The 13,213-nt window shown below is 35.7% G+C and overlaps 1 protein-coding gene and 1 long non-coding RNA gene across 2 annotated transcripts in view; both read left to right on the top strand.

Moving 5' to 3' along the window:
• LOC126646212 (uncharacterized) overlaps positions 1-13,213 on the top strand; it is a 185,984-nt gene that overhangs the window by 154,034 nt on the left and 18,737 nt on the right. The window lies entirely within an intron of this gene.
• HHIP (hedgehog interacting protein) overlaps positions 1-13,213 on the top strand; it is a 77,272-nt gene that overhangs the window by 45,322 nt on the left and 18,737 nt on the right. The window contains exons 5-11 of the mRNA XM_050327388.1: positions 5,933-6,084; positions 6,530-6,703; positions 8,044-8,187; positions 9,059-9,180; positions 11,201-11,324; positions 11,983-12,113; positions 12,710-12,791. Of these exons, the coding sequence (XP_050183345.1) occupies positions 5,933-6,084; positions 6,530-6,703; positions 8,044-8,187; positions 9,059-9,180; positions 11,201-11,324; positions 11,983-12,113; positions 12,710-12,791 (929 nt within the window). The remainder of the gene's footprint in view (positions 1-5,932; positions 6,085-6,529; positions 6,704-8,043; positions 8,188-9,058; positions 9,181-11,200; positions 11,325-11,982; positions 12,114-12,709; positions 12,792-13,213) is intronic.

The following is a 13,213-nucleotide window of genomic DNA, read 5'->3' as shown; positions in this document are numbered from 1 at the left end:
GGCTCTAGGCAGTCTCAAAGCTTTCAGCTGCTCTGAACCAATAACTGGGAGAGTTGGGAAAGCAGGATTCATGTCTTACTGGAAGAGTGTGAAGGAGGCAAGCTGTGGGTTTGTGTTGGGTTGGTATCTGCATTTATAAGTTTCGTGTACTTTCTTTAGGAGGACGGGAAGAAAGAATTGTATTATCAGGGGACGAGGATTGTCATTTGGATTAAACTAAAGACTTGCCCAGGAGAACAGCAAAATCTGGAGTTGAGGAAATAAAAAAATAAGTACAGAGGACTAGGACTAGAAGTGAAAGGTCCTGCATTTAGTGACTGGTATCTTCAAAGGACTGTGAAGGTAAGGAAAAGAAAAAATGATCCCCCAATGCCGAAATTTTGTCTTTGCTGCAACGGAAGTAAGAAGAAAAAAAAAGAATTAGGCTTTAAGTTCTAGTGCTATCTTTAGAGTTCAACACCTTTTTATTTATTTCTGTTCAAGTTATGGCCACTTCAGAGTTCTTTTGCTGGAAAATTATACTGCAAATAAATATGCAAGTGTAATTCCTGTGAATAGGTACTCTGATTTTTCTCCAAGTGCAGAGAAACCCCATCCAAAATCCATGCAGAACTGGTCTTATGAATCACCATCTTGCTACCTTTTGAGATGTCTGTCATTTGGACCCACTGGGCTCTAAAGGAGTGGGACATCATTACTTTATTGTGAATTCAGTTCTCATTAAAAAAAAAAAAAAGGCATTTAAATATCACCACAAACATCAGAACAGACAACTTTGTGGTGGTTGCATGTTGGCCATTTTCAGCTAAACCCTGCCCTGCACCTAACTGAATAAAAAGCACCTCTAACTTCAGTAGAATTTGTGCTTAAATTCCAAGTCAGACTATGACCCTTTAAGTACTTTTCATGGATAAATTAAATTGTAAAGCATTCCTGTATCTATAGTTATTTGGAAGTCAAGCATTAAAATAGTGCACTTGTTAAGATCACTAAAAAATATTCTAACTAAAAAATATTCTAAACTAAAAAATGTTTTGAAAAAATCCTTAGACAACTGCAAAGCCCTTTTTAAAAATAGTGAAACTCTGCAACCCAACAGGAAAAGGGAAATGCTTTGGAGATAGGCTCTCGTATGTATACTATACTGAGCCATGACATCAGGGTTATTATTTTCCCCTAAGGTAAATGTCTTATCTTACAAATTCTTCCTTTGCTAGAGGCCTCAGGCCCCACAGATAGCAAAGCATTTGAGTTCTCAACACCCAAGAGGTCTAATAGGAGCTCTACTCTTACACCCCACCAACAATCAACTTCTGTCATTCTGTATTTGTTGTCCCCTTTCACCAGTCAGAGGAACTTCCCTCCTGTGCTTCTCCAAACATCTTTGAAAGGCAAGGTGTACCCTTGCAGCAGACCTTTTGCAGGCTTCTACTTCTGCTGTAGTCAAATTTCTATCCTGTGCTGGGGCCAAATTTCCAAAATGTGTCGATTAAGCAAACACTTCCCACTGAGAAAAATACCTGACACTGATCTTCAGCCCTTCTGAATCTCTTCCTGAAGAGTTCATATGGTGCTACCTGATAAGAGATGTAGGTGTTCCATGACCTCTTAACCCATGTTTTTTTACAAATCTTTGCAATCTAACTCCTTAAGTTCAAACAGATGGCAATGCATATTGGTTATGATATTTATTATATAGGAAATAAACTAAATGGTCCTACTACAAGTTACTACAAGTTACCCAGCATTTACACTGTAATAATAGATGAAAACAAATGATAAAAAGATACTATGAAGTTGAAAGATTAAGTCACCGTTGAATATGCATATTTTAAGCACAACCCCTTTTAAAAAGGGTTGCTACTCCTGTCCGGCATGAGTGGGATTGTTAGATGAAAAAGCTGATAAGTAGAAATACAATTATTTTATAAGTATTCTATAAGAGCGTGAATTGTGAAATTAATTTTAAAGAAAAACTTGGAATATGCTACCTACATTTCTTACTATTAAGGGACATAGAGTAACAGAAATAAATGGTCATGCCTGGTTTTGCTTACTACAATTAATTACTACTAAGGTAACATAATTAAGGGTCATACTTACAATATGATCTCTTTTAAATTAAATATTTAATAATACCAGTTAAAGCATTCCTGTGTATTTCTCTTTACTATAGATAATAACACATGTATTAACATGATTAAATGTCCACGTCTTAAAAATAACTGCGGCATATGTTTCTGTATTACAGAAAAAGTATAATACCTTAATGATGTAATAAAACTTCTAACTATAATATCAGAGATATACCAGAGTACATTTATAAGTACACAGGTTGAAAGCAGAGACCACTTCTAAGTAGTGGTTACATGCAAATAGTACCTTTCTATAAAAATTCAATATTCACATGCAACAATTCCTTCTCTTAATGTAAGTCAAAATGCAAAGTGGATCATGTTGTGCACTTGTTTAGAATTTTTACAAGTTTAAATATATTATAACAGAAATCCCAATGCAAAAGAGAAATATCAAAAATCATATGTATCAAAAATATATTCGAGTTGAGAACACTTACTGGTGTAATACACTTTCAGAACCGACATAATGGAGCTAACCAACCATTTAAAATTGAAAAGTAAAGAAACACTTTGTTTCATGCATACATCTAATCTTTGCTTGGCTTTATACTAACTTAATAGAATTCTTTTTGTGGTTGTGGTCTTAAATTAGACCAAACTGGGGTTTCAAGATCCTTTCACAGAACTCCTTAGCTGAAACATATAACCTGACCAAAGGAAATCAGTTTGGAAATAAGTGTAGCATTGGTGCAAAACGTGTCATTACCGGGTAGAGGAGAGAGGACTATTCAAGCTCCAGAGCAGCATCAAGAGTGTCAGCTTCCAGACTTACTTACAACAGAAATTTCACATTGGCCCCAATCCACAGTATGTTTAAGTAATTAATACTCCTTTCAGCCAACCATCATTCTTTGTCTTCAACAGACATCCCAATGGAATATAAAGATTTGTCTCATTCTTCTCGCCCTTCCTTACACAACTGACAAACATGGTAATTCCATCCAATAGTAGTAGTAGAGAATCTCATACAAGCTACTATGTCATCTACAGTTTGTTGTTGCTGGTTTCATCTAAAGGGAGACTTTAAAAGAAGAGGCTGTCAACAAATTATTAAGCTGCCAAGAAAAATATATAGGTATTTGACACATGGTATCTACGGAAAAGACTGTACAGCCTTGGATGCTGGTTTCACATCAGAAGTCCATTGATAAAAAATTAAAAGTGAGTAATATTCTATAGAGAAAGTCTAAAATTTTGTACATAGTTATTCAGTTTGATAGGACTAAAAGGACTGCTCCTAAGGGATTTTGCTGAATATCTCTCTATGCACCCCACAATATATGAGACAACACTATAGAAAACAATAAATACTTTTTGGCACATAGAGAACATTTCCAAAGCTATGGAAGTTGTGTCAGTGATTTAATTGGAAAGAACAGGTTTGCCAGTTAGTGATAAAGCTGAAAATACAGATGAACAATTATTTTCCAAAACCAGGAAAAATAAACATGGAAAAACTCATCCAGATTTTGAGTTGACCAGAAGCCAAGTAATGGCTTGATGCTGCACTGATTTCAGTATCTTGGAGGGATATTCACAAAGTTTTTATTAAATACATGAGTAAATAGACTTTTTGTAACAAAATGTGTATGTCTCAACAAAACAAAACAAACAAACAAAAAACCCAAACAACAACAATATGACTTTTCAGGAAGCAACAGATACATTCTACAAACTTAGTAATGTATTTCAGTCTAATAGAGTCACACAAGACAGCAAAAAGTAGAAATAGTGGCCTGATCCTATGAAGACAACTTGCCAGAGTTACTACTTTGCAAGTCCCGTTTTTCATTAATTTTTCAAATTCTTGCCTCATGTGTACTTTATTAAAAGCTCTTAATTTAATTTTCACCTGTTTACGCTTTCAACAACTTCACTTTCACACTGAGATGGCTGCCATGGCGTCAAGCACTAAATAAAATCTTCAGCTTAGTAACAGAAAGATCTTTTCTTACTAATACTTTCAATAACTCACCTTGCATGGCAGACCTAGTGTGACTCATTGACATTCCTGGGCCCCTAAATGAGTTGAACTGTTCTCTCAGGAGAAGAAATAGGATTGTCTTTGTCTGGGCACAACAGATAGAATCATTCATCAGGAATCTTTGAAATATGCCTTCCTGTTCCAAAAGAAACTGATTTGCCTCCCTTTGCTTCAGACTTTATCAGAGCAACTTGGTCAAAACTCTTAGAAACTCAAACAATGATATCTATAATCAGTTGAGACTCAGCTGCAGAATTATTTTTGGCTCATAAGGGAGAAAGAGCTAGATTACCAGTCCCTTCATCCATGATGACTGCAACTGATTTGGCAGCTTTAACTAGACTTTCAAAACTAACCTCTCTGATAACCCCCTGAAATTAAATTTTTCTAACAAACAAATTAGCAAATTTTGGTTGCCTCTAAATTAGCAGGATCCAGATTGCATTGTATAACTCTGTTTGTATGGAAATCTCTTGACCTATTTACATCTCCCTTTCTGACTCAGGTTTCTCGTTGGTGGTTGTGATTAAAAACGAAGTACAGCAATCATGTTGAATTAAAATAAATTAAAGCTGTGCACTTTCCCAATTACGCCTTTTGTGGGATGACTTTCAACAGGAAGACAGGCCCATCCATCACTCTGAAGTGCAAATACATTTTAAAAGCTTCATTCTCTCTTATAATTTAAAATTTCATAATTAGTTATCATGGGTGTGGTTGGAGTTGCAAAATGTTGTCTCCTTATGGGTACCGAGCTGGAGCACTTGAATCTACAACAGAGTCACTAGTTTTGAAGGACTGGCAAGCCCTGAGTTAAACTCCAAGACAACTATCACCTTGTGAATAATGACATATATGACTTGAATTTGAATTGTTAATTATGTACTGTGTTTATTTCTGTGCCTCAGCTTCTCTCCCTGTATTACTTCAAAACCAACAAATGAATCTAAGTTTCATTCTTCATTTATACAAATACAATTTTAGGCATAAGAATATTACCATACATTTTTAAAAGCCAAAAAGAAAATTGCCTTCTATTTAAGTACATGGAGTATATGCATTGTCACAGTACGTTACATGGACTGGATGCTTAACATGGAACTGTACTAATCCTTATGGCAAACATAATAACAAAGTTGTTCCGAGATTTTTCTATTTTTGTTTTAAAAAAATAAAAAAAACCTTTCCAGTGAGGGACCACATGGAAAACTATGGTTTCTCTGCACAAAGACCAAGGCTGTTTATTACCTACAGTACATTAGCTATGATGAACAGACCACCATAGTTGTGACAACTGATGTTGCTGCCTCCAGGGTAAAACAAAGGTTTACATATTACACAAGCAATTTAACTGTTTTCTAAACATATTGCCAAGACAGTGGGAGTTGGCAGCCAGCACTATGCTTTAGGTTTTGGATACTTGGATTAGAAGTGACTGCTGCTTATAGACCTTTTTATTTGTCTTCCATGAATTACAAGCAACCTAGTAACCCAGCAAAGAATCCTTCACAGCACTTAAACTTGTCTCCATGGCTTCCTAAAGATTACATACACAAATCACTCCACCAAAGTGGTGCAATAGACTTGTGCATAGATAACTACATAAGGCAATTGTCTTGTTCTAACTCTTAAAGACTTCCCCAAAGTGAAATGTTTTATAATCCTTTTTGTGCAGTAGTCAGGAAAGAAATAAAAGAGTTTGGGGGAAAGATTATCCACAAGAAAGAAACTTTTTTTTTGGGTTCCAGCTGAAACACAATAAAGAACATAATTAACTTCACAATTCTTTGTGTTTTTCATTTGACTGCAGGGAGGAGATGAAAGAGGACTGTTAAGCCTTGCATTCCATCCCAATTACAAGCAAAATGGAAAGCTGTATGTGTCTTATACCACCAACCAAGAACGGTGGGCTATTGGACCTCACGACCACATCCTTAGGGTGGTAGAATACACAGTATCCAGGTATTAGTAGAAGTCTAAAATTTACAAATTCTGTATTTCTTAGCAACCCTTGCATTTAGGTATTTCCCATTTCTAAAATGAACTATCAGGTTTACAATGCATATACTTGGGTAGCTGCAGAAAAACTATTGTGGGTTTTATTTCAAACGGTAGTTTTGAAATGCCAGTAAGTACACTGTTTTTTCTTTTTAATATATATATTTTTTTTTAGTTATTCTGTCATTTTTTAATTGTAATTATTTCCTACTTATTGCATATAGGCAGCAGAATAATTTTTTGTGAACACTCCAAAATTGAAATTTCTCAGAAATAACTGTTTGGCATTTTTCCACCAAATTACAACATCCACATCTCGAAGTACAATTTTAATGAGTCAAGTTTATTTTTAGAAAGAAGTACATCAATAGTGAACTGTGAAAACTGTGCTCATATCTTTATCTTGCAGGAAAAATCCACACCAAGTTGATATGAGGACAGCAAGAGTGTTTTTAGAGGTAGCAGAACTACATCGAAAACATCTAGGAGGACAGCTTCTGTTTGGCCCAGATGGTTTCCTGTACATTTTTCTCGGAGATGGCATGATCACTCTAGATGACATGGAGGAGATGGATGGTTTAAGGTACAAACACTACCAATGGATAGACTTCTATTATTGTCTTTGCACAGTATTTGGGGGTTGCACAGTATTTGGGGTCAGAATCCAAAGAGATCAGCAGTTGTCAGGGCAAATCTTGCTCCCTCTTCCTTTACTAAATATTCCTACTTATTTCAGTGCCTGGGTTTAGCAAAATGCTGATTTTCAGGACAGTCTGACTGCTTAAATACATCTTCTTGTAGCTCTTTGCTGTCAAACCATTGAAATACCAGACTCCTCATCAGTAAATGCAATTTTGTTAAAGCACAGTTTAGGCTTCTGTTTTCTGAACTATTGTTCTATGAACAGGACACCTGTATTGAGCAAAGATTCCAAAAAGTGTCTACAAACACATACCAGAGTCAATAACAACAACTCATCACTTAGGAAAATGTCCAGGGAATGTATGAAGTAATCCTACTTTGGTTCTACCTTTACAATTTTCCCAAGCTGCTTCCCTCTGTTTCCTTATGCTCTGAGTTGCAATATTTATCCTAATTTAGAGAAGGTGTGGTACTGAGCCTTTACAGACCTAAAAGGAGTTGCTGTTTAAAGGCCTCTTTGGCTCAGCAGAATTGCAGGTGCTCCTGTGATTTTTAAGTGTTTTTTAACCATAAGGATATACTTAAAACCCAGGGCAGAGGGCAATTCTAATACTTGGTTTTAAATTAATGTTAAACAAGAGAAGACTGAAACAAATTAATGATGAAGAAAGACAGAAAGGAATCAATTTAAATATCACATCTTTTCATGTTTATAAAGAGAGTCCTTCTACTTCTCCTTTCTTCCATCACAGTCATGAACATAAGGTAAAACATTTTACTGTCTCCTGTTTCATATAACAAGAAAGTTCAGAATCCTTACGGAAAAAAAAATCAACATTTCCATTCAAGCAATACAATTTATTTATTACTTGCTTTCTTTCTATGTAATTAATTTGTACTGTGACTAGAAATCATTGAATTCAAGAGTAGGATTCAAAGCGTTAGCAAAAAGCATTAAGCACAATTACTCTAGAGGAGATATTTGAAACCATGAAACAATGCTGATGTTTGGAAAGTTGTTCTTATGGTCAAGTTGCTTCCCAACAGCATGGTCAGGGGTGTTTTAGTATGCAACAAGGCAACATATTGGCCACAACTGAATCTTGAACAGGCTCTGCTATTATTTTTTGGACTTGCATGTACCATAAAATCAATCTATGTGTTTAATAATCAGTAAAAGCAGGTGGTTTATTTTGCTGGCTCACTATAGTATTATGTGGATTAAATCTACCAGTAAAATACTTTTAAAAGCCCAATTATTTTATCCTCCACCTTTCTCAGTGATTTTACAGGCTCTGTATTGCGCCTCGACGTAAATACCGACCTGTGCAATGTCCCTTATTCTATACCACGGAGCAACCCACATTTCAATAGCACAAACCAACCTCCTGAGATTTTTGCACATGGACTCCACAATCCAGGCCGGTAAGTAAGTTACTGAATTACTGAATTACTCTGGAGTAGATACTGTTTTCAACCAGAAATTTTTTCTACAGTCAGGTAATGACATTTTAATAATAAAGGCACTTGTGAACTTTTTAAATCTTCCACTTCTCCTTCTCCACACATATGTCACAGTTAGAAACATTGGCAAAGGGGAAAGAGAAGAGCATGTACAACTACTAAAAATCAAGACCAAAATGACAGAAATCAAGTATCGCATTTTTGGTTTTAATGAACAATAAAAGTGAAAATGAAAGAAAAGAGCTTCAAGTAGAGGGTTGGTAAAGTACAGCTGAGATGGGAATCTTAACTGGGAATAATAGGCACGTGGAAAACAAATGAGAACATCTGGTGATATCTAAACAATAGCAAGGAGGAGAACAATGCTTTAACTAAACACATAATTCAGCAAATTAGGTGGGTGGTACTGAAGTGACATTTAAAGTCATGGTTTGAAAAAAATCAGAAAGTCACGTTGTTCAGATAAGGAGTTGATTCTTGGACTTTTTAACAGTCCAAAATTCCTACACCGTATAAGTCAATTCACTTTGCTTGGTTAAGGCACTATTCATTGCAGGTGCTATAGAGCAGAGTCCATCTTATCACTAGGAAAAAGTAGTTTTACTTCAAATTATATAAAAAGTGGTGAAGGAATGGGAAAGTTGTAATATCTCTTGGATATGATTCTAACACATTCCCGGATATTTTAGCTCAGTATAAAATAGGTCTCTCACATGAGTAGGCACCAAAACGAAACAATAATATTTTAAACTATGATGCTTCATACTATTTAAAATTATGCATTATGAACTCATCTATCATGGATTTTCTTCTTTTTTTTTTTTTTCCACAGGTGTGCTGTGGACCGCCATCTAACTGATGTAAACATCAATTTAACTATACTTTGTTCAGATTCAAATGGAAAGAACAGATCTTCAGCAAGAATCTTACAAATAATAAAGGGCAAAGACTATGGTAAGTTCCATCCAGGGTAAAGCTGCTGGGAACAGTCAGCTTTTATGCCCATGGAATAATAAATAGAAAGCAGAAGAGAATAGATAAAGGGCTGTCTAGCCATGATAGGAAACTTAGAACATAGATAGGACAGACAACCTACCAAAGACAGAACTTCTGAAAAGTTCCATCTTTTCAGGGTAGAACTTCAAGGTACAAGCAGATACAAGATTCAGGACAAAACACAATTTAAATGACTCAACTTTGTTCCTGTTGGTGTAGAATATCATGTAAATAAGATTTAAGAAATTTGACAGTTGCTAGTCTGTCAAAGAGCAAACTGTTGCTGCACAATTTGGCTCATAAGGAGGAGATTTTGGAATATCAGGAAGTGATGAAAATGTATTCTTAGTCATTCATAAATTACCTTTTAAGACAGAATGGAAACCTCATGTAATGGACCTTCTATAATGGAAAAAATGAGATAGACAACAACAGACCTCAACCAGACAGGGAAATGACTGAGCTCGGTTTAAATGTTACTAAAAATAAAAAACTTAGAAAAATGCACTACACTACTACTTCATGATAAATTACTTGTTTAGATTAAACAACAAAAAGATAAATATACTCAGGGACTTTAAATTATTAAAGTGTTTCATGTTCTCTCTGAATTAGTATGATTGTCGGTCACAATTTCAATTTAATGTTGATCTCTGATACTCACTAAGATCACTTGCTAGTTCAGGCAAGCCAGGTGACAGCTACTCTGAGCCATCATCCACCTTGACTGACCATTTAGCAGCTTGTAAATCCACGATGGTAAGATGTAATAAATGCCACCAGTGTGTAAAAGTGTTGAGTGGTCTATCTCCTGGAATGCAGCATTTTCCAGTTTCATTCACATCCCTAGGTCACCCACCTGTACTTTACTTACAAGCAAAGCAGGTGTGCTGTCTAGTACAGCAGTACACAATAGTATATGGTAATTGTACTGCTTCAGTTATTGCATGTATTTTCTAATTCCATTTTACAAAAGCCAAACCAAAGAATAATATTTGGTTAACCACTTCTCCAATGGAATTTTGACTGCATCTTTATTGCAGAGTAAACTAAGCAATATTGTGTCTATCCGGAACAGCTTGCCAATATTAATACTAGGCCGTGGGTCAACTGCTTCAATACAAAAAGTTCATCATCTTTTTCTCCCCCGTAAAATTTCAGGTCTTACTCTTGTAGAATAATCTGGGAAATGCATTTATCAAAGACTTGCAGATAGCCTTCTGACTAAAAAAAGTTCTTATAAAACAAAATGATCTATTGACTCTGGCTTTTATTTAAAATTACACCTTTATCTTGTGAAATTGGGCCTGCTATTACCCTAACCAGTATTTGATTAAATGAATAGGAACATGTACACTGAAACTTCCTCCAAGAATTATTTGATAGAACTAAACTCTGCGGTTTTGTGAAAGAATAAAAAAAAATGTATAGGAATTGCAACTACAGCAAGAGCATGAAATTGCCACAAGAAGCTACGGCAAGTAATACTAGTTTTTAGGGGATGGAACACACTCACCATGTTTAAAACTGTGATTTTGAAAGAGTTTCTCAAACCACTGAATGGTTTCGGAAACAAGTTCTGTTGAAAATCACTGGAATTTCTGCTCTTACTTACTGGACTTTACAGTAAAGGGGGCTAAATTGTACTCCTGGAGTTCAGGAGATCCATTTTGCAGACTGCATTGAGACTAGAAATCAGTAGCAGTAACATCAGTTTCAGTGGAAGTTCAACCTAATCCTTATGTAGTTTTATTGTCCCAGGTTGTGTACATGGAAGAAAGCACCTATAGCCTCTCCTATTGAAAATCTTTAATGGATTGTTTCACAAACAGACTTTGCTGTAATTTCATGAGGGGTTTTTTTAATGTTTCATTTTTGAAACGGAATTAACCTGTTTTCTTCAATTAATATGGTATTTAACTAATGTGAATCAATATGAGACTGCATATGATCTAATGCTACGGCAGTTCCTTTTCAGAAAGTGAGCCCTCACTTTTAGAATTCAAACCATTCAGCAGTGGATCCCTGGTCGGTGGATTTGTCTATCGAGGCTGTCAGTCTGAAAGACTCTATGGAAGTTATGTATTTGGAGACCGCAATGGGTAGGTTTCTTTCAGCTCACACTTAAACAAAAAATGCCTATAGGGTATATTCAACCACTCAGCTTCCTGTATGAAGGAACACTAAAAGTCTTGCATATTGTGTCACTTCGCCAGGTTAGCACGGTGATAAATGCAGATTAAATTCTAGATTTGGAAATGAAATAGCACAGCATTCTAATGGTGACCTTCGTAACATAGTTAAGCCTCGTAAAAAAGTAAAAAGAGACTCACATCATGGTTCTTTTAAGATTTTAGTTCTAGATATGCTTACATGCATCTTTTACACTGTGATGGGAATAATGTTAATCATGGAACTGTTTCTCAAACAAACTGGTAAGACATTGAAGACTTTGGGGGTTTTATGGAAACATCACTGATGGAGCAACATGAATGTTTCTGTAATGAATGGTCATAGTTTTCCCATATCAGATAGTTGAATATTCACAAATGGTTGTGTAGTATAGCTTGAACACAATTTTGCAGTGTTTGAATGACTGGGTGGCTTTTAAGTATCTGAAAAATAAATCATAAGACAGTGAACTGCACAGATGTATCTATGGAACTTCTTGCAGAAAGTGTTTACTTATTTATCTGAACAATGAAGACTCTCTATTCAAAATGTAATGTAACAATTTGTTTTATGTGTTCTCAAATATAGAAATCTTTTAACACTGCAACAGAGTCCTGCAACCAAACAGTGGCAAGAGAAACCGCTCTGTCTTGGCAACGCTGGCTCATGTAGAGGTTTCTTTTCAGGACCTGTCTTGGGATTTGGCGAAGATGAATTAGGTAAATACTAAAAAAAGAAGTTCTTAAATCATAAGGCTTATCGGTCATGCCTGTTGAAGTATTCACAATTCTAGTAAATGTTTAAAAAGAAGGCTATCTTTCCTTTACCAAAGCTGTCTACACTGCTCTCAGCTACACCTCAACAGCCTTGTAAGAAGAGTGGGGAAGAGAATGTGGGGTTGGAAGAGTCAAAGGTCCTTATTGTCTCTCACACCCTGTTAACTGTGTCACTCAGTATGACACAAGATTTTTTATTTATTCCTTTATTCCCAACATTACAGACTTAATTGGCAGATTGCATGAGCAGACTGAGCCCCTTCTTCTCCCTTCCTCACAAATTTTACCTTTTTTAACCCCTTTATAATATATGAAAGGCAAAACACTCATGATAGAATACTTTTTCACATTTTAGCATCAATTTGGGGAGAGTACTTCTATAAATTTTCAAATAGCAATGATTCTACTGTATATTTCAGTGTTGAATGTTTCTTCTGAAGTTTTTTTTAATCTCATTTGGTAAATACAGCTAGATCATAAAAGTCCTGTATTTTCCATAGAAAAGGAGAATTAATTTATTGCATTGGCTTTCCTAACAGGTGAGATTTACATATTATCAAGCAGTAAAAGTATGACACAGCCTCACAGCGGAAAACTCTACAAGATTGTTGACCCAAAGAGGTGAGCATTGCATTTTTCTTTAAAATCAACCTTTTCTTCAACTGGTTAAAAACCAAAAGGTAGCTGTAGTTCTTTCCACATGGCTGAATTATGTAATAGTGACATTCAATAAAAAAGGGATGCTCTTGGTAGTTCTGAAGCCAAATGGCTTTTAGGTACCAGATGGAAGGCATATGCTGGAATTCTTCCCAGTGTTACTGCTTCCTTACCTGCCCCTGTGGTGGGACAGTGCACAATGGGAGCTTGCTCAAAAGATTTGTACTGGGTGGCAACACCTATTCTAAGCAACTACAGAAAATTATTTTACAGTACTAGCTTGTGTCAGTTTTGCCCTAAGTAAGTTCTAAGGGACTAGTTTGGCCTTTCCCAAACATCTCTTTGGTTGTATAGGAGATACCACCAACGGGGAATAACACAGAGGA

Source organism: Myiozetetes cayanensis, unplaced genomic scaffold, assembly GCF_022539395.1.
Source record: "Myiozetetes cayanensis isolate MyiCay16 unplaced genomic scaffold, myiCay2020 scf33, whole genome shotgun sequence".
Classification (NCBI taxonomy): domain Eukaryota; kingdom Metazoa; phylum Chordata; class Aves; order Passeriformes; family Tyrannidae; genus Myiozetetes; species Myiozetetes cayanensis.
Note: the sequence above shows the minus strand (reverse complement) of the source record. Positions and strands in the feature narration are given on the sequence as shown.